Source organism: Sapajus apella, unplaced genomic scaffold (genome assembly GCF_009761245.1).
Source record: "Sapajus apella isolate SASKATOON/1434 unplaced genomic scaffold, GSC_monkey_1.0 scaffold168, whole genome shotgun sequence".
Lineage (NCBI taxonomy): Eukaryota > Metazoa > Chordata > Mammalia > Primates > Cebidae > Sapajus > Sapajus apella.
In genome coordinates, this window is record NW_022437108.1 from 738,174 (window position 1) to 758,057 (window position 19,884).

Below are 19,884 nucleotides of genomic sequence, written 5' to 3' on the forward strand. Positions count from 1 at the left end.
GGCCTCACCTTTTCCACAGTATGGATAGACTGTGAATTTTCCAAATCTTCATGTTCTGGTTTCTTTTTGCTCAACAATTCCTTTTTCAATTAGTCTCTCCTTTCACATTTTACTATAAGCAGTCAGGAGGAACGAAGCCACTCCTTCACTTTGCTTAGAGATCTCCATTTCATCTCTTGCAAGTTTTGTCCTCTACAAAACACATTCCAGCTAAGTTATTTGCCACTTTATGACAAGGATTGCCTTTCCTCCAGTTTCCAATAATGTTCCTCATTACCATCAGAGACCTCATCGGAATCGCCCCTAGCATCCATATTTCTAGCAGCTGTCTGTTCATGGTTATCTGGGCTTTCTCTCACATTCATCTCAAAACTCTTCTAGCCTCTACCCAGTTCCAAAGCTGCTTCTACCTTTTAAAGTATTTTTACAACAGCACCCCACTTCTCAGTATCAACATCTTATTCTGCTCAGGCTGCCGTAACAAAATACCATAGACTAAAAAGCATAGATTTATTTTCTCACAGTTCTGGAGGCTGGAAAACCCAAGATCAAGGTTCTGGCTGACTTGGCTTCTAGTGAGGGCTCTCTTCCTGGCTTACAGATAGCCACCTTCTCACTGTGCCCTTACATGACAGAGAGAGAGAGAGCACAAGAAGCATGTGCAAGCACTCTCCAGTGTCTCTTCTTTTAAGGACACTAATCCTGTCACATCATGGCCTCACTCTTATGATCTCTTTTAACTTACTTACCCCCTTGTCATCCCTGTCTCCAAAATACAGTAACATTGAAGGCCAGGGCCTCAACATACAAAGAGGTAGGGGAGAGAGACCATTCCGTCTGTACAGGTGTCATGTTTGTCTTTGTTATAAAGTAGGTGGTTTTAACTCAGGACATTTCCTGGATTTGAGTTATTCTAATCTTCATTCAACATTATTAGCTTTATTATTTGTTTTGGTCTTAAATGAAAAGGCATCACAGCACTGAATAAAGAGTTTTGGAGTCAGCTGACCTGGGTCCAAGTTCTGAAGATAATCGCTGTGTATTTTTATCCCAGTCATATACCTCTCTTGGTTTTCACATCAGTGTATATTAACTGCCCTGCTTACCTCAGATGATTATTATAATATATGTGTTTAAGTAGTGAAACTGCTTTTATAAACTGTAAAGTACATATAAAATGTACTGAAATGCATTATTGTTATGAAGAATAATGGAAAATTGCTGCTCAGCATTCTATAGATCACTCACTATTATTCTTCAACATTAGGCATTGGCTTGAGCATATTTAGATAGGCTCTGCACTTAGATATTCTTTCTCATTACCTCAAAGATGTAAACATCTTTGTTTTCCCTTAAAATTATGAGAGAAAACTACAAACAGCCTCAAGAATTTAAGTACTTCCAAAAATTGGAAACAAACTAGGTACCTTATATTAAGCAAACAGTATAACAAATTATGGCATATAAGTCCAACGGAATGTTTGTAACTATTAGAAGTGGTAATTATGAAGACTTATAAAATTATGAAAAACATCTTTTAAATATCACATGAAAGTAGCAGAATACCAACAGTATGATCATAACTTGAAGAAAATTGACCTACAAAATGGTAATACTCAAATGATCCCTGTGTTAAGGTGGTAACAGTTATTTTGATTACTTAAAAAATGATGTCATAATGTCTTTTCAATTAAAAAACAAGAATCAGAGATTTTTGTATCATTTGACACTAAGCTTCTTGAAAACAGATATCCTTAGTTATTCATCTCTATAATCCCATCCTCTAGCACCAATTATAAATAGCACCTGTTTAATGCTGCCTGGTTTTTGCACACTCTGATTCCTCTGTCTGGATTGCTCTTCTCCTGGGAGGCAGTATGATACAATAAAGAACTTCTGCATGTGATCTGCTGTAACCTATTTCAGAATCACCTGAGGGATCCTCATTAAAAATGTCATTTCCTTGGCTCTGTTCCATACCTACAGAATCAGAATGGCTGGCAGGAAGGCCTTGGAAACTGCATTTGTAGCAAATACCACAGGTGGTTCCTATGTACAAAATGTGAGGACTATTAACAAAGTGGCTAAGAATTTAAGCTTTCACATCCAACAGACCTGGGTTAAAACCTGTGCTTTAGCTACATATTAGCTGTTACCTTGGCCATTACTTGCCTTTTCTATATCCAGTGTCTTTATCTGTAAAATGGAAAAAATGCTTCGGGTCTTCTTAAAACAATTGTAAAAAATCATAGAAGTTATTATGTATATAGCGATATATATATATTTATATAGTGATATATATATATCGCTGTATACATAATACACACACACATACACACACAGTGCTGAGAGCATCATTTGGCACAAAGTTAAGCATTTAGTAAACATTAGTCATTCCTTCCTTTTCACATACCTACAAAGCTCCTATGTGTTCTTAAAGCATCCAGCTCCGAGTCTTCTTCTTTAATCTTCTGAGCACATGTTGCACGCTACACCTACTGGATTTCTCAATCATTGCATTATCATGAGACAGCTGTATAATTAAACAAGAACACACTTCCTCTTCCCACTATTATACCTGACCTTCTCCATGGTAGGGACTATGGCTTATTAATTCTTATATCCTTAGCATCTACTACAATATCATTTACACAGTGGGCATTCAATAAATATTTCTTGACCTTTCAAAAAATGTTTACTCTGTAAAACATTGTGATATTTGTGGTAGTTTACAGAAATACATATGAGTAAAACAAAGACCTTGTCCTCAAGAAGCTTATATTCCATTGGGAAAGACAAAGGCATAAATAATGGCTCTTAAACAAAACAGATTATAATGAAAGTTCAGAGTGGTATGCAGAGATATAAAGAGAAATGAAGATTAATGAATGAAAGAAGTTATTACACATATCTTGGGGCCAATAAGAAAGAGCCTCTTGTATCCACTTTGCTATTCTTTGTGGCAAATGCAATACATTGAGAGAATAGTGGAAAATTAGCTACGGAGAGATTAGAGACCAAATTTAGAGATTTGATTGATCAGCTTAAGAGGTTAGACTTTATTTTGTGTTTTGTGGGAAGCCACTAAGGATTTTTAAACAGAAATAACATAAGATTTTAGAAGACAACTATGGTAAGAGAGGCCAGAAGGACTGGAGTAAGGAAGCCAGTCATTATGCTATTGTAACAGTCCAGATAAAATGAGACCCTGACGTAGGGCAAATGAAAAGAAGGGGCAGATGATGAAAGAGCTGAGGAAGGCAGTGGACCGTGTCTGATTTGAGTGTAGGATTAGGGCAGTGATGCTAAAATTTCAAGGAAGAACCACCTCCAAGAGAATGGTGATGCCCATTAGTTGAAATCTGAATCAGAAAGATGAGATCTCAATGGGATATTCCCCTAGGGAAGCCAAGTTGAGAGAAGCCCAGGAGCCAGGTAAAAATATGGGTTTGGTACTCAGAAGAGAGCTCAAGCCTAGAAATGTGGTCATAGATTTGATTTAGTTAAAACTGTGGGACTATATGAGATCATAATGGAAGAGTCTGCAAAGTGGGAAAAGGCCCACACATCTGAATGACCCAAAGCAGGAGCAATTGGAAAATCTGTAGCAAAAGGCAGGGCCCTACAGGCCAGAGAGTCCAAGGTTGCAGAGGGCTTGAGCAGAATGAAGACTCAGAAGGCAAGAATTTAATCTCTTGTAAACCTCAAGAAAATGCAATGTTGGTAATGATGGGGTTGAATGCCAGACACACTGAGTTAAAGAGTGAATAGGTGGAGGAAGCTGTGAAGACAGTGAGCACAGCCTACTTTTTAAATAAGTGTTTTGATGAAAGAAGAGCCAAATTGATTTCCAAACAGTATTTAACTTTCAACTCCCATTTTCCGTCTCATCCATGTCTTCTTTTATCCTCTCATCACCATTTAGTGAGCCACCGCCCAGCAGATTGGATGGTCTGTCTCTGTGGGCTATATATTGGCTGGCCTCCAGCCCTTAACTTAAACATTCGGGCTCTCAAAATAAAACTTAACATAGACTTAAGCCTGAACTTAACTTTAAGTTAAGTTAAGCCTTAACTTAACTTAACTTAAAAATCTACCTTGCTTTTTCCCTTTCAAAGAATCTGGATAGGTACTGACCAAGCACATAATCCTCATATCCTTATAGTAGACTAATCCTCATATCCTCATAGTAGACTAAGGCCAATTTTACAAGGGCCTTCACCATTCTACACAGTGGGAAACTAAGGCCAGAGAGGAAGAATCACTTCTGCATAGGGATACCAGCTTCATGGCAGGCCCCCTCCTGACTCCTAGGTAGAACCTCTCCTATCATATCATGCCTAGAGCAGTACACTGACCTTTCTGTGTCTCAGTGTTGTCCTTTAATGGAAAAATGACAGCCGTTTGCCTAGAATCCGGATGGACAGTTGGCAAAATTATGGCTCAGTATCACTGAGATACTGTTTTTTCATTGCACTCCAAGTACTACCGTGTGAGACCACAGAGGAAATTTGGATGCAGTTACTCTGAAGAGGATGCTAAAAATTTCACAGAAGCAAAAAGTATAAGTTTCCGAGTTATTTTCCAGCAGTTCCAGAATTGGGGTAGTAGGTATCTTGAAAGTAGTCCGAGTCTTTGTTCTCAAGGATAGAGCACACAAAACTCAGTAAAGATGTACACTTCCCTGTTACAACAGTGGGGCTGCTTCCTTTCTTCCAGCTATGCCAGAATCTTGTTAAAAGCTTGTAATAAAATAGAGGTGAACTGTGGAGACCAGCATCTTTTACTGCATTTTTGACTCCAGAGTCTCCCTTTATCTCATTGGGTAGATGCTGACAAAGCGAGTTACTAAATGAAAAAGCATTACAGGAATAACTACGATTGGTAGGAATTTACAACTAGTTCAGACTATATACACAGGCAATTAATTACTGGTTTAGTGGTGAGGATAAAAGCTAGAGGGGAAACCACTTTCACTTTCATAATTCAACATAAATAGTTTTAACAGTGAAACTTTACAGAAAGTGATTGATCAGTAGCCAACTGCACACACTCATGGCCATCCTAGGCTGGTGTCCATTTCGTTTCAGGCTCAATGCATACAGAAGCACCTGAATCTCAACTGGGAATTGATTTAGGAAGGAGAGGTTTTGAGTGTTCCTGTAAACTTGGAATCACAATGAATTGTCTACTGGGAAAAGGGAGCATGGCTTTAATTAATGAGGTGAGAGGATACAGTTGAGAACCACAAGTTGGAATTCAAGTTAATTGAATTCCTAATCTGGGCCCTGAGCTGGTTATTGGACTGTTCTGTGCCTCAGTTTCTCTAGTGTGAACATCCTGGGCATCATTCTGTCAGCGTAAGTTACTGGTTCAGGAACACAAGTTATTTTCTTTGGATACACATGCTGAATGGGAGAGTGAAAAGATTTGATGAGTACAAGTCACAAATAAAATGGTAAAATCTTACACAGTTGCCTTCTTGAATTTCTCTTCTAGGATCCATAATCAGTTTCTCGGGCATGTGAACATTTTTGCAGCATTTCAAGCTGTAAATTACCTGGCCTACCCGACAGTTCTCATAGCAGATTCCTACAACATCGAGTCCTGAGTACTTTGGGCCCACACAGCATTTTATATATTAAACACTTAATCTATTTTGAATATAGTTGTAACAGCATTGAGTGTGTGTGGGTCTTAGCTCTGTAGCAGCAAGTACAGCAATACTCCTCCTAGGCAGATCAAGGAAGGTCAATTAGTGATCAAGAGGTCAATTAGTGATCAGCCTATATTCTTAGAGTGAGGTTATACCAAATACTGGATATCAATTTAGAAGTTATAGCGTTTCATTCTACGCTCTCTCCCATTTGCAGTTGTACTTTTGTGTGATGTGACAAAATAGCACAGATGGTGTAATGTGTGTAATCTTTAATGTTTCTCATTTTTGTCCCTCCACAATTCATTCCCTATAACATCCATCTCACTTAAGGTTCACTGAGGCACTATAAAATGCGTAGAGTGAGATGGAAATGAGATTCCCTGCTGATAAACTGGAAGTAGGTTGAAGGCATACTGGGCCCATAATGGGAAAATCAGTTAATGTAGGGTATTTTTGAAGAGTCTTGTATTTTGTAATTATCACTTTATTTGGGGCAAAGGAGAGAAAATTGAATAGAATGACAAAGAGCCATGTCGTTTTGTGTAGTTTTGTGCAGTACAAAATCAGTGAGGCCCCAAGGCAGCCTGGACTCAACAAACAGCCCCACTGATCAGATTTCACTCATTTGTGTAGTCGGGTCATTCATGAATGTATATTATTCAGATTGTCTGCCATTGCCCCCACCCCATCACCTTGCCAACTTTTATCTGCTTTGTACAAGCCGTTCGTCTATTCTGCCGGTTCCAGGTCAATAAGCCCTATGGCAGCACTGGAGCACTTGTTGCCTTTTCTCAGAATCTTTTACAGACATATGGAACATGTGCTATGTGCCTTGCTCTGTGCTAGGTCCTAAAGATACAAGTATCTGCTTGTAAGATAGGGAAAACATGTCAGAGGAGGGGGAACGGGGGCAAGGGTTGAAAAACTGTTGGGTACTATGTTCAGTACCTGGGTGATGGGATCTGTTGTACCCCAAACCTTAGCATCAAGAGATATACCCAGGTAACAAACCTGTACATGTACCCCTTGAATCTAAAATGAAAGTTGAAAAAAATTATAAAAAACAAAAATTTTTAAAAGGTAAAAAATGTGATAACTCCAACAATAGAGATATGTACAATATACAGAAGTAACACAGAAAGGGGGTTTAGGGTATTTAGCACTTGCTCTCTCTGACAAAAATACCTGAGAAGGGCTTTAAAAGAAGTAGGAGGCCTGGCGTGTTGGCTCACGCCTGTAATCCCAGCATTTTGGGAGGCCAAGGCAAGTGAATCACGAGGTCAGGAGATCGAGACCATTCTGGCCATGGTGAAACCCCGTCTCTACTAAAATACAAAAAAAAAAAATTAGGGCATGGTGCCGTGCGCCTGTAGTTTCAGCTACTTGGGAGGCTAAGGCAGAGGAATCGCTAGAACCCGAGAAGCAGAGGTTGCAGTGAGCTGAGATGGAGCCACTGCACTCCAGCCTGGCAAAAGAGCAAGACTCTGTTTCAAAAAAAAGTAGGAATCCCTCAGGCAGATGAGGGGTGACAAGGAGCCCCAAACTGAGAGAAGCCTGGCGGGTAGAGTGGGTGGCTGGCTGCAGATAGTTCAATATGGTAAGAGCAAATGGAACAGAAGGGGAAGTAGGACTGGAAAGTGAGGCAAGACCAGGACTCCATGCTGTAAGGATAAGGCGGAACTGCTAGGAAGTTTAAATAAACAGGAAATACCAGCTGTTGTTGTTTTTTAATGGCTCTGTAGCTATGTGGAAGGCGTATTTGAGGGGATCACATTAGAGGCAGGGAGACCAGTTGGAAAGCTTTTGTGGTTGTCCAGGCAAGTGATGAACGTAGCAATAGAGATGGAGAAAAGAGGATAATCTGAAAGTTATTTAGGAGAAAAATCAGTAAGAGTTGGTAATTAATTAGCCATACGGAGTAAAGATACAGGAGAAATCCAAAGCGAATTTGGTTTCTCATCCAGATAACAAAGCCATTCATCAAGAAAGGGAGTATGGGAGAGCAGTGAGTTTGGTAGGAAGAAGACTTCAGGTTTGGTTATGTTGAGTTTAAGGAATCTATGGGTTGGGATAGATATGGGAAGAAATCAAGTAGGTCATTGTACAGATGAGTCTAAAGCCCAAAGACAAGTGTGCATTACAAATGTAGATACGGAAGTCAGTATTGTATATGACGTGGTTGAAGCCATGAGCAAGCTTGCCGAACAGAGTGTGTCAATGACAAACTAGGATAGACAGCAGACCCTCCAAACACCAGCACTTCAAGGAATCCTTGGAAAAAAAAGGGTCAAGTGAAGAAGAATGGGTAACACCATGCCATTCAACGACAGATTAATTCCATAGTCATATCCACCAGTTTTGCAAAGGTCCACCTTTCCCGCATCCCTCTGACTTAGTTGCCTTAAGTAGAATTTCTATTGTTGAGAGAGCAGCAAGAGGTATGTCCTTTTCACAGGCCCCAGGCTTTGTGGGCATTCTGAAAGGCTCCGTGGTGTTAGAGAGCACTGCCTTCTCCCCAGCTGCTTTTAATGGGACTTGACAGTCAAAGTCCCTGACGGTCTACTTTTTAGAAGTTAGCTATCTAGGTTGCAGTTATCACAAACATAAACGCTTTTTAATGACAAATTTGCCTCAGAGGTATGCAGAGCGGTTGTCATGAGCAACATGGAAAACAAGCCCCTGAACTGAAATGAATACTTGGAATTAAACTTTTCAGGTTGTGCAGGGGGAACCATTTCAAGCTCTGTTTCCCTGCTAAGATTGTAAATGTTGGATTCTTTGACCCAAGTCTGAGAAGGTCTCAGGAGAGGGTAATTTGGCTTTGATTCTGGAAGACAATATGTTGTTTCCTCTCTCCCCCAGTTTTCTAAGAGATGATTTATCCATGGTTAAAGGCTCCCCACCCCTGTATTTGGGAATCTGGTCGGAATGCTTTAGGTTGCTGTGTCTTACAGATGGGAAGTGCTGAGGACCCATGAGATACTTGTTTGAAAGCTCAATTGATAATGAATATAATGTATTAATGTTTTTCCTTTTCCTCCTCTGTCCTCACTGATCTTTATTAACCCAGACAAGCACCCAGTTTCCCTTCAAGCCTCTGTTTTTGCAACAGTACATTATTCATGTTGGTGCATATGTATATACCAGCTGGCAGGCTGTCCCTTTTGATGTCCCTGTGACTCCTTTGGAGAAGAGCTCAACTAGGGATTTCCTGTGAGTTCACAAGTGGGCGAGGGTCACTGTGCCCAGGATGGGCTACTCTTCCTGCCTGAGCTCTTCACATGAGGAGTTCCCGTGGCATGCATTTGGCATTGTCACCATCATAGAAGCAAAAACTTAACCAGAAGGAGGCCCTGTGGTGTATTTTTCAGGAAGATTCAACCTTGCAGCAGCCTGCCTTTGTTCTCCTGCTGCACAGTTAAGTCAATTACTCCTGGATGTTGATATTGTAGCTCCCTCTAGCGTCACTGTGGCTCAGACTCTCGTAGCATTTTTCTTCCCTTTCAGCACATGTAGACCGCACAGACTCTGCCAAATTCACAGCATTTTAAGTAGATTTTCCCAAACATAGACAAGACAAATATGAGGTGATTTTTCTCCTAGTAGAAAAGGGAATGTTAAATGAAGATGTGGGGCCATTCCAACTCTAGTTTATTTTTATTCGTATTTTCAAATTTTGGGGGTCCTAGGAGCAGTCCTGAAGTAATCATTTATAGATTACAGAGTAGCTGGCATGAACATGTAGAATCTTTCTTGAGATTCCCCCTGTTCATGCCAGCTTCTCTTTATAAAGAAGAAATGTGAATTATTTTCAGGAAAGATTAATGAGAGCCAAGAAAAAGTTACTTTGATCCCTGGTAGAGAAAATACTGGGAAAGGGGAGAAAGAAGAGATTTGGCAGGAAAAATCCTATCCATTTGTTCTGAAAAAAATTGACTTGTTTTCTGAAATAACTTTTGAACTAGAAATTTATTATCTGAAGTCAGGTCATTTTGAGTTTTTTTTTTTTTTTTAAACTAGAGGGGTTATTAATATTTAAAGAATGGCTACAATGTGGTACCTAGAATACTATAATACTCCTACCTAAATTAACATCATTGCAGGCTCCATAATAAAGATTTATGAGATACCCATCAAGCAAAATCCTATTATGGAAATCTCCATAGGTCTGTGTTTGGGTTGTAACTGTTTTCAGGGTTATGAACCAACTAAAATCACTCTTTTTTCTCCTCTTTACCCTCTAGTCTTCTCCCTTTTGCCTTTGCCCTTAAACTAGAGGGACTCATTATTCTTCCACCTGTCTATGTATTATAAAGTGGAAGAGATAAGGAAGTGCTGCCCACTCAGGTTGGCTATCTAGGGAGACCATTTTCCTTTACAGCATCTAAAATGGCGGAACAATTTATCATTTCTTCTTCGCAAATCATTTTGATCCTTTATCTCAAGCAGATCTGTGAAGCTAAACGTAAATTCTTATTGTAGTATCCACATTCTTATCTACTCACTAAGCTCTGGAGGACCTTATAAAAATGTGTGTGCCTGTGTGAATGTCTAGATATAATTAGAATATCACAATTCAAATACTAGTCACAATTAGAATACCTTCTCTGCTTCTAAAGTTAAACTACAAGATGACAAATTTTTTTTAGCCTGACCTGACATAGTTAAAACTAGACTTGGCAAAACAGTTCTCTCTCGTAACTTTAGGTCGCCCTGTCTTGGATTCTAACATACTGCTGGTGTTAACTTGTTTGTCGGGGATGACCCTGGCTTGGAGGTGTTGAATGTTAGCAGTTTCTGTCTGCCTGTCCTCTATGAGAGAGCCTCACTGCTGTCGCAAGTGGCTCTCAGGACTCAAAATAAAGATGTATTTTCTGTTTTGTTCATTGTTCCAAAAAATTAGGATTCTCTAAGATTGTATGAGTTTGACATTTGCAAGTTGTGAACTCCTTTAGTCATTATCAGTGTTACATTTGTACAACTTTGTAGTTTACAGATGTACTCTATATACTTGATCCCAATTAATCCTCACAACTGCCCTGTGAAGTAGATTTCAGTGTTCTTTATATTGTCTCCTTTAATAGGGAGACTGAAACCCAGAGAAATGCCCAAGGTTATACAGCTAGTGGCAAAGCTAATTCCCAGGCTTCCCAAGTCCTTGGAGAGTGTCCTTTTTACCATGTAACAGCTAGAGTTTAACCATCCAATCTGATTCAGCTAAATTTAGTGGTATTTGATAGAATTTTCAAAGACTGAAGGGTTGAGACCCTTGAGCTTTCATTCCAGAAGACAGTGTAATATTGAGCAAATTTAACTGGCAATGGAGTTAATGGTCCCATGTGCTGGATCCAGCTCCTGTACAACTGAACAATGACTGGGAAATAATTTTTAAATACCTAGTGACACTTAAATATGAAATATTGTCAACAGTGCAGTTATAGGAGTAATAAATGTTATGATTGATGAGCATATAGGATTATATATTATACTGTATACACTAAGACTCAAGAGCTTTCCAGAGATAATATTTTCTGAAAGATATATGCTTGAACTTGAACTCAGCCTAGGAACGTCTGTTCAAGACAGAAGTTTGCTTAAAAAAGAAGTACTTAGTATATCCTCAAACTGAATTAAGTAGATAGTAGAAGACTTGAAGGAACTTGTGCTCAGAGAGGGAGGGAAGGAGGGAGGGAGAGAGATTATCATGTCACTGGTCACTGATATCAGGCCTCTTTAACAGTAGTAAATATGGTAACCTAGAGAATAAAAGAGAGAGATGCTTTTCTCCCTTGAGACTCCCTTGCCTTTGATCTTTTTTTTTTTTTTTTTTTAAATATCTATTTGAATGGAAATCAGAATGTGCTGCTTCTCAGAACTGGGGACCCATCCGAATTCTCTTATGTGTACATAAGAATGTATACATTTTTCTTTTTAAATAAAAATGACTAGAAATTGCTTTTTTAAAATTTGCTCTTCTGTATTATTGTAATAAACAGGCAATGTAAGCACTACAGAGAGTGCATGTTGCTGGGAGCCTTTGATATTTGTGTTATATGGCAGTGTACCCCTGCTGAGGAGAGAGAGCAGAGAATGACCCTCCACTAACAGGGCCATGGAGCAGACTCCAGACCAGGCGATTAAGATCCATGAACTGGTATTAGAGACTGAGTCTTCGCTGTCAGCCTCTCTGTAGCATGAGGATAACTCATTTGGGGTGGTTTTACTTACTTTTTGCTTCGATAACCCTTTAAGAGTAGAAATACAATTGTTGTCACAGTATGAAGAACTCTTGCCTAACTTTTTTTTAATCACAAAATTCTTCCTGGACCCATAACCACTTAATAAAGTTCTTTATGAAAGGTCTTATTGCCTCAATAGTGGGTGTTAAATGAGGCCTGTTAAGAGAAAGCATAAAACTCAGAAAACCGCCATCAAATGTTGGCTTTGTTCTGACTAGGTCAGACCAGTGACTCTCTCAACCCTACCAGTGAACCATGAGTGCCAGTGTTGTGACCATCACAATGACATTCACTGAAAAGTTAGGAAAACCCACAGTTTACCTGGCCAATGTTACATCACTCTCCTAACCTGTGAGATGTTGACACAAAGGATGATGGGTGATGAAGTAAGGTATTCTGGTCTACGTTAGAAGTCCATTGGCCTGCTGTATAAGTCTGGGAAACAAACCTCTACAGAAGGAAGTAAAAAATTATTTTATTGTTGTTCTGATGAGTTGCAGGGTTATAGTGGAAAGAGCAAGCTTTGGCATTAAACAGACTTGGGTTTGCAAACTGATAACCCTGGGCTTTTTTTCTTTTTATAATTCTTAGAGCTTCAGTCTACTTTGAAAGGTTAACGTGAGGACTAGAAATGGTACACATAAAGTACTCACCACGGCCTGGCGTGTAGACAACCATGAGAAATGGTTCCCACCATTACTACTGTCACTTAACTTAGGGCAACCCTGGCTAACGACTTTACTATATGATCATTTGTCCCTAACCAGTCACCTTCCAGTTAACCCTCCCTGATACATCATAAACCTGGTTATGAGAGTGTGAGTTGTACATTGTTTTATTATCTTTCAGATCTGTAAGAGCAAGGCTAAAGAATCTCAGCAGTATTATCACAGCTTGGCTGTCCGACAGAGTCTGGCCGTCCATTTTAACATTCAGCAGGACTGTGGTCATTTCCTTGCTGAAGTTCCTAACCGTCTGCTTCCCTGGGAGGATCCTGATGACCCTGAAAAGGAAGAGGGTGACCTGGAAGAGACTGAAGAAGAAGCCAAAGGAGAAATGGATGGGAAAAACCCAAAGCCCTGTTCTGAAGCAGCAGCATCTCCGAAAGAGAGCCCTGGAGTCGTGAGCAAAAAGCAGAGGAGCCATGTCGTAGTCATCACCAGGGAGGTTCCGTGTCTCACTGTGGCTGATTTTGTGCGAGATTCTCTGGCCCAGCATGGAAAAAGCCCTGATTTGTATGAGAGGCAGGTGTGTCTGCTGCTCTTACAGCTCTGCTCTGGTCTCGAGCACCTCAAACCCTACCACGTCACTCACTGCGATCTACGCCTAGAGAACCTGCTACTTGTCCACTACCAGCCTGGGGGCACTGCCCAAGGCTTTGGGCCTGCAGAGGCCAGCCCCACCTCCTCTTATCCCACTAGGCTTATAGTGAGCAACTTCTCTCAGGCCAAGCAGAAGAGCCATCTGATGGACCCCGAGATCCTCCGGGACCAGTCTCGCCTTGCCCCAGAGATCATAACGGCTACCCAGTATAAAAAGTGTGATGAGTTCCAGACAGGCATCCTCATCTATGAGATGCTACACCTACCCAACCCTTTCGATGAGAACCCAGAGCTGAAGGAGAGGGAATACACACGAGCAGACCTGCCTCGCATCCCACTCCGCTCCCCCTACTCCCGGGGTCTGCAGCAGCTGGCCAGCTGCCTCCTGAATCCCAACCCTTCTGAGCGGATCCTCATTTCAGATGCCAAAGGCATCCTCCAGTGTCTGCTGTGGGGCCCCCGCGAAGATCTCTTCCAGACTTTCACCACCTGCCCTGGCCTAGTGCAGAGAAACACACTGCTCCAAAACTGGCTAGACATCAAGCGAACACTGCTCATGATCAAGTTTGCTGAGAAGTCCCTGGACAGGGAAGGTGGGGTCAGCCTTGAGGACTGGCTTTGTGCTCAGTATTTGGCTTTTGCCACTACAGATTCCCTCAATTGTATTGTGAAAATTCTGCAGCACCGTTAATGTGTACCTGGATGCTGCTTTTACCACATCTTCACCTTCTTCCTGTCACCCACGCACTTCCCCTTCCTAGTGCTCACTCCAAATTCAAGGAAAGAAGAAAGACTCTTTCCCTGTCCATGAACGAGCTGGTCCATTCAGAAAGGTTATCCACTGCCTCAAATCAAGTGAGAAGCTGATTCTGTCTTAACTTTACAGAAATTCAGCTGCACAAACTTGCGGTTGCCTTCCCTTGAAACACCTTCCATCCTAATAGTCCCATAAATGCAGGTAAAAAGGAAAATCCATGTTCTTGAAGGGACAGCTGCTTTGGTATGAACTCAGTGAGCCAGTGACCTCACTGAGGGTCCATTTCCTCCGTAATTCTGGATATCACCTATCTTTTTAGCACCGAATGTTTATTCTCACTAGCTGTAGACAAATGTAACAGGTTTCTACTATGACCCAGTAGACTCTCACAACAGACCCTTCCTTTAAGGTGTCAACAACCAACTTACTAGGCAGAACTGTCATCCTTAGCATCAGCCCAGTTTTGGTTACCAGGGACTACATCCTTTGTTCCAGGAAAGAGTAGAAAGAAAAGGAGAGATCCCATCCTTGGGTCATAGACCCATTTTCATTACCATTATTCGTAAGTATGTGCAGTGCATGGAGGACAGCCCCAGTCGTCTCCCCTCTGCTGCCACTGCCCGATTCTCCACTCTGTCCCCACTTGCCAATGAAGTCTGGATTGAGCAGCCACTTGTGGCCCATTACAGAGCTGACCCGAGGTAATGTCACCACTGCCTCAGCAGGGTGGAGTACAGTTCAGAGCTTATAAATAGCTGGCAGGACATAAGGAGATGATTTTCTTGCATGTGCAATTCTCTCGGGGCCATCAGTGAACAGAGTTTAAAGTACCCTTTGATTACTGTCTGAACTGTCAGCATTTGCAGTTTCCCCTGAGCAGTAATTGGCCAGCTCCCTACTATCAGTAGCCAGTGTTAACTAGTTTACCAAATGCTGTAAACAGTTCCCCTGAATGAAACAGCTGTCAGTGGAGCTCTAAGATCTCCTTAGAGGGCACAGTGGGGTGGGCTGTTGGGATGGCCGGAAGGCAGGGGTGGGGAAGAAGGCCACTGATGAGACTGCTGACCTCCTCCTCAGAATGTTGACCTCTTCTAGAGAGACTGCCTCCCAGTGTAAGTGGCTCATGGCTCCTCTGACTCTCTCTAAAATGGCTCTGGAGGACAGCTCACGGGAATTCTGATTGCTGAGGTGGGTGACTGAAGAGCTGTTCACCATGTGTGCAGCCTGTTCTCTCCTATGGATATATGTGCAATTTTTGTATGTATTTTTTTAGCTGTATATTACAGTGTTTATGTTGCAACTTCACCTGAAGCAAGTCTACAGAAACCTTCCCCCTTCTTCCCTTGGCACATATTTGCGCTAAGAGATGAGCGTTCCTTCCACTGGTGTGTGTGTGTGTGTGTGTGTGTGTGTGTGTGTGTGTGTGTGTGTGTGTAATGTGTGCACCTGTGCTTGTTTTATCCAAAACTGTGAGTATGTGTTTACTTTGACCTTGAAATCCCAAGAGTCACTCGAACAATGTGTGTGTACACTTGTGTGCCCGTGTGTGCGTGCACACGCATGCTGGAAGTAAAGGCCAGGCCTGTAGAGAAGCAACCTGTGGCAGGGTTGACAGACATGTTCTCTGTGCCTAGTCAGTGAGCGAGCCCTCAGGCCCCTCATCTACCAGTGCAGAGTTTCCTTAAAGCCAAGACTGATTGTGTAGTATTACGTACATAGCACATTAGTGGCCTTGGAAATTTCTAAACTTTTAACATTTTTAACAGCCTTTCATGTGATTCGTGTATATCAAAGAGGATCAGGAAAGGAGAATAATGTATTTTACTGTGCTCTTATTATTTTTTTAAGTGATTAGAATATGTGAGGCTCTGTAGGGAGGATGTCCTTATCCTGTGGCCAGCAATATAGGACTTCCGGGAGAGAAGGCTGGTTAGCCCACAAAGAGTCTTGACTCCTCTAGCCAGAGTGCAGGGCTCTGCTCCTAGGAATGGCCGTGGAGTGGGCATGCTGCTGCAGGCCAGCAGTGCACTCTTGGTGTCCTGTGGCATGGCTGCGCCTTGCCTTGAAGATTGGTGTTTGGTTCATCTTAGCATAGCCCATGTGCACATAACTCCTTGCCTGATTATGCACTGAAGTGGCAGCACACAAACCACTGACCATGTCAGCCAGCACATCCCCTCCACCTCCCCCACCTCCCACCTTGCAATGGCTTGCGTATTGAGATATACCTTCTCAATGTCACGCTCGTGGTGCCTTGCCCATGTAAATTTGAATGTTGACTATTTAATGAGGTTATATATTTAATGCAGAATGTTCCCTGGCCCCTCTATTTGTTATGTCTCTACATATCTTTTTTTCCTTTGTCTTTTTCTGTTATGATTTGGATCCAGTCTTTAACTCTATGGTATAATAAGCATGGACACCTCCACTACCATTATCTTACAGCACTGGTAAACCAAGCACCTCTTCACATCAGATGTTTTTAGTACTGTTTTTATATTCAGATTTGTTAAGGGCAAAAGATGAATGCAGACTAGCCAGAGAAGAGCCTCAGGCTTCCCAGAGACAGGTGGCTAGATTAATTTTTCTCTGGGTGATGGCCAAATAATGTGAGGTAGAGAGGGAATGGTGTGTTACAGGTTAGAGCCGAACGGAGAAAGAAACTATATTTCTAGGCAGACTACTACATAAGTTGGTCTTCAGAATATTTTTCCAAAAAGATGAAATTCAGTCCATTTAACATTATCGCAAATATTTTTCATTTTAATTGTGATAGGGACTTTGAATTTGTTCACCAACTGAAAAGAAATCCTACCCTCTGTAGACACAGATACACACACACATTATATATATATATGTTTTGAATTGTGGCTAGTATAGCACTTTACATTTTCTCAAGTAACAGCAAGTTATTGCCTTCAATGTTGATTGGAAATTGTTTTCTATTGAAGTCTATACTATAGATTTTTCCATTTATATTGAGAGTTTAAACAATTAAGCTCCTATTGGAACTTCTCCTTAAGCCACATGAACAATCTCTATGACACTTGGGTGCTAGGGGAACACAGCGGTGGCTAAGGTAGCCAAGAGCAAGACTGAATGTACAGCAGAGTGCCTTGTTAGCGTGGTAACTTGGAAGTGATTCAGTGGATGCTTCACAAAGAGGACTAGAACTTCAGGGAGCCTCCTGCGCTGGCTGAGGCGAGCCCTGCTGGTGCACACACTACCGGGATGCCTAGAAGCCAATTCATGAAGAACAACAGCAAGACGAGAAGAGGAGTAACTGGAACCTGTGGAACGACAACAGAAGAATCACCAACCCCTGGGCTGAGTTAGAACTGGAAGCCAGGAATATGACAATGAGTTTCGAGATTTGCCCTCAGAAGACAAACTGGGTGGCGTATGGGTTGGGGCGAGGGCACAAGCACTCCTCCTGCCTGCCCTGCTGCTGTTCAGGAGCTAGAAGTAAAACATGTTGGTTAGGATTTTAACAGCTGGAGTAGCCTCCTATTGTCAGATTAAGTGGGGGTCAGTTTTGCTTCCAAACTCCGAGTAAGTTTGTAAACATGGGAAAGTCTAAGTCAAGAAATCTAAAGCTCTAGAAATATTAATGATATTTCTGGGAGTAAATACTGAAAATTATGTTTTAAAGTTTCTAGTATTACAAAGTTTCCAGGAAAGATCTTTGGGTTCCTACTAAGCTTCTCAATTTTGAGTTATGAATACTTTGGTGCTGGGAAATAACCTGACATTTGGTTTTGCTGGAATTAGGGTTTTCACTAGATTTCACTGCAATTAGGATTTTCTCCTAGATTTTACCAGCAGTGATCTGAAAAAGTACAGGCTGGTCCCAGAAATAGGAATGGATTTAGGATACTACACTATATTTCAAATGGTTCTAGATGTGTAAATATAGTAAGAACATTCTTGGAGAGGGAGTGAGAGCAGCTGGACTTCCTGGGCCAACCGTGGCATGTGTTTCATTCCCCTCGGCAGTTGATAAGGATCGAACACTCTGCTCCAGCCTAACGAGTGAACAGGATGGCTGCCCACAAAACCCAGCTATTCGTTTTACCTCATTGAGGCTCATATTCTCAAAGGCCCGAAGTGCTGTGCCGAGACAAATCCAAGTGCTGCTCTTGTGTGGTGCGCACTGAAGTCCAGCTGTTCGTGCTTAGGCGGTGCCGAAAGTGGGGATCCCATGGACCAAACATGGTGCCATAGGGGAGGCCAGAAGAATTGCAGTGCAAGATGCTAGGAGAGATGATACCAAAGAAATCAAGCCTTTTTATCCTGATGCTTCTAAGGTGATGAGGGTGAGTTGTGACAGGTGCTGTGGGAGGGGAGTTCACATACATTCCGTGTCAGGGCGCTTAGCTGATAAATCCATCCTCAGAAAAGCACCTTTTTAAAAAGTCCATTTCGTATATTGAATAAGATGACGATGATGATGATGATCATGATCCTGATGAAAGCCCTGGCAGATACAAAGTTCCTCAGTATTGAAGGAGAAGGAAGAGTTCCTTCTCCCCTTGACATGGCTGTGGCTGTGGCCCAAACCTCAGCTTGAGAACATCATATCCATATGATACTGAGAGTGGAGGATTTTTTTTAAGAGATACGGTAGTTTTAATAGGTTTGTTTAAAGAACTCTTGGGAAATTTCTTAACAAATTGTGATTGTTTTTATAACCTTCCTACAGAGTTATTTACCATTCATCATCACCATCATTTAATATCTATAAGTGCCCAGAATGTACAAGGTGCTATACAGCTGTTAAACACCCCCTCCCTGCAACTGCTTCAAATTAGAATAGATTTTGCATCACCCACTGCTAGTAGCTTTCCCCACCTAGGTGGGCTGCAGGGGCCTGCATTCCGCACATCCCATTACCTGTTTCCCACTCCAGAAAGCCTCCGTGTTTATTTCAGCTTTTCATCTTGACCTGTCCCATCCACCCTCATGGTTTTTTGTTGTTGGTTTTTTTTTAAAATCAAGAAAGTTTCAGGGAATCAAAAGAGGTCGGAAATTTTTTAACCTAGCAAAAGTACAGAGTCATATATTTTGCTACGAATATTGTTGTAGTACAGAAAACCCACTTTGCCCATTAGTGCGTGGATAGTATGTGTGTGTCTGCACCCGTGATAACTTGAATGTTGAACCAGCCATAGGGTTCATTTTTGAAAGGTTAAACCACACTGCTTCAGGAATTGCTCCAAATACTACTTGGTTATCCCTTCCTTTGCCAGTTAGAGCTAAAGAGTGTGATGTGTGAACACACTGGGTTGGGATTTTCTGTTGAGGAGATGCAGGGCGTTTTGGCATGAGGCTAAGACAGAAGCAAGATTTCATCCTAGTCGGCGATTCGAATCATGACAGTCCTCATTCCAGTCTCTCTTTAATTCTCTCTGGCCCCGCCCACACTCTATATTTGAAAATCTTGTTTTTCTTGCTCTTTCCGGAGTTTCACCCCTCTACTTACATATTGTAAAGTTGTATAAATCTATCATTGAAAGGTCCCCTCTGCCACCAGTGGCGCCACCCTTTGGTTTGCTGTGGTACTTTGCTGTGTACTCTGTGGCATCATGTTACTGTGTAAATAAATTCATTTTAATACACACTAAAGACCAGACAAATGCTTGTTCTTTCGGTGACTCTTCCACACTGACATACTGGGGAGGGTTTGGTTGCAGACACAGTTATGTCTTGTCCCCCCCAGGGCAGGTGCCCTGTCCATAAGACAGGAAGTGATGGCTTTCAGCCGCTGTGCCTTCTGCACTCTGGGTCCTCATCACCTGCTGACATGGATTCTGTTTCTCTGCATTCCCACTCTAATTTGAGGAAACCAGGCCCCAAAGAGAAAGTAAAGGCATTCTGCTTTTCCCAGACCTCAGAAGGCTGCAGATT

General features: G+C 41.7%; 1 protein-coding gene across 4 annotated transcripts in view; it reads left to right on the forward strand.

The window, feature by feature from the left end:
- The window catches only part of PEAK1 (pseudopodium enriched atypical kinase 1), a 293,556-nt gene extending 273,954 nt beyond the window's left edge, over positions 1 to 19,602 (forward strand). For all 4 annotated transcript variants that reach the window (XM_032267330.1, XM_032267332.1, XM_032267331.1 and 1 more), the window contains one exon: positions 12,748 to 19,602. In XM_032267330.1, the coding sequence (XP_032123221.1) occupies positions 12,748 to 13,911 (1,164 nt within the window). In that variant the 3' untranslated portion in view covers positions 13,912 to 19,602. The remainder of the gene's footprint in view (positions 1 to 12,747) is intronic.
- The last annotated feature ends 282 nt before the right edge of the window (positions 19,603 to 19,884 follow it).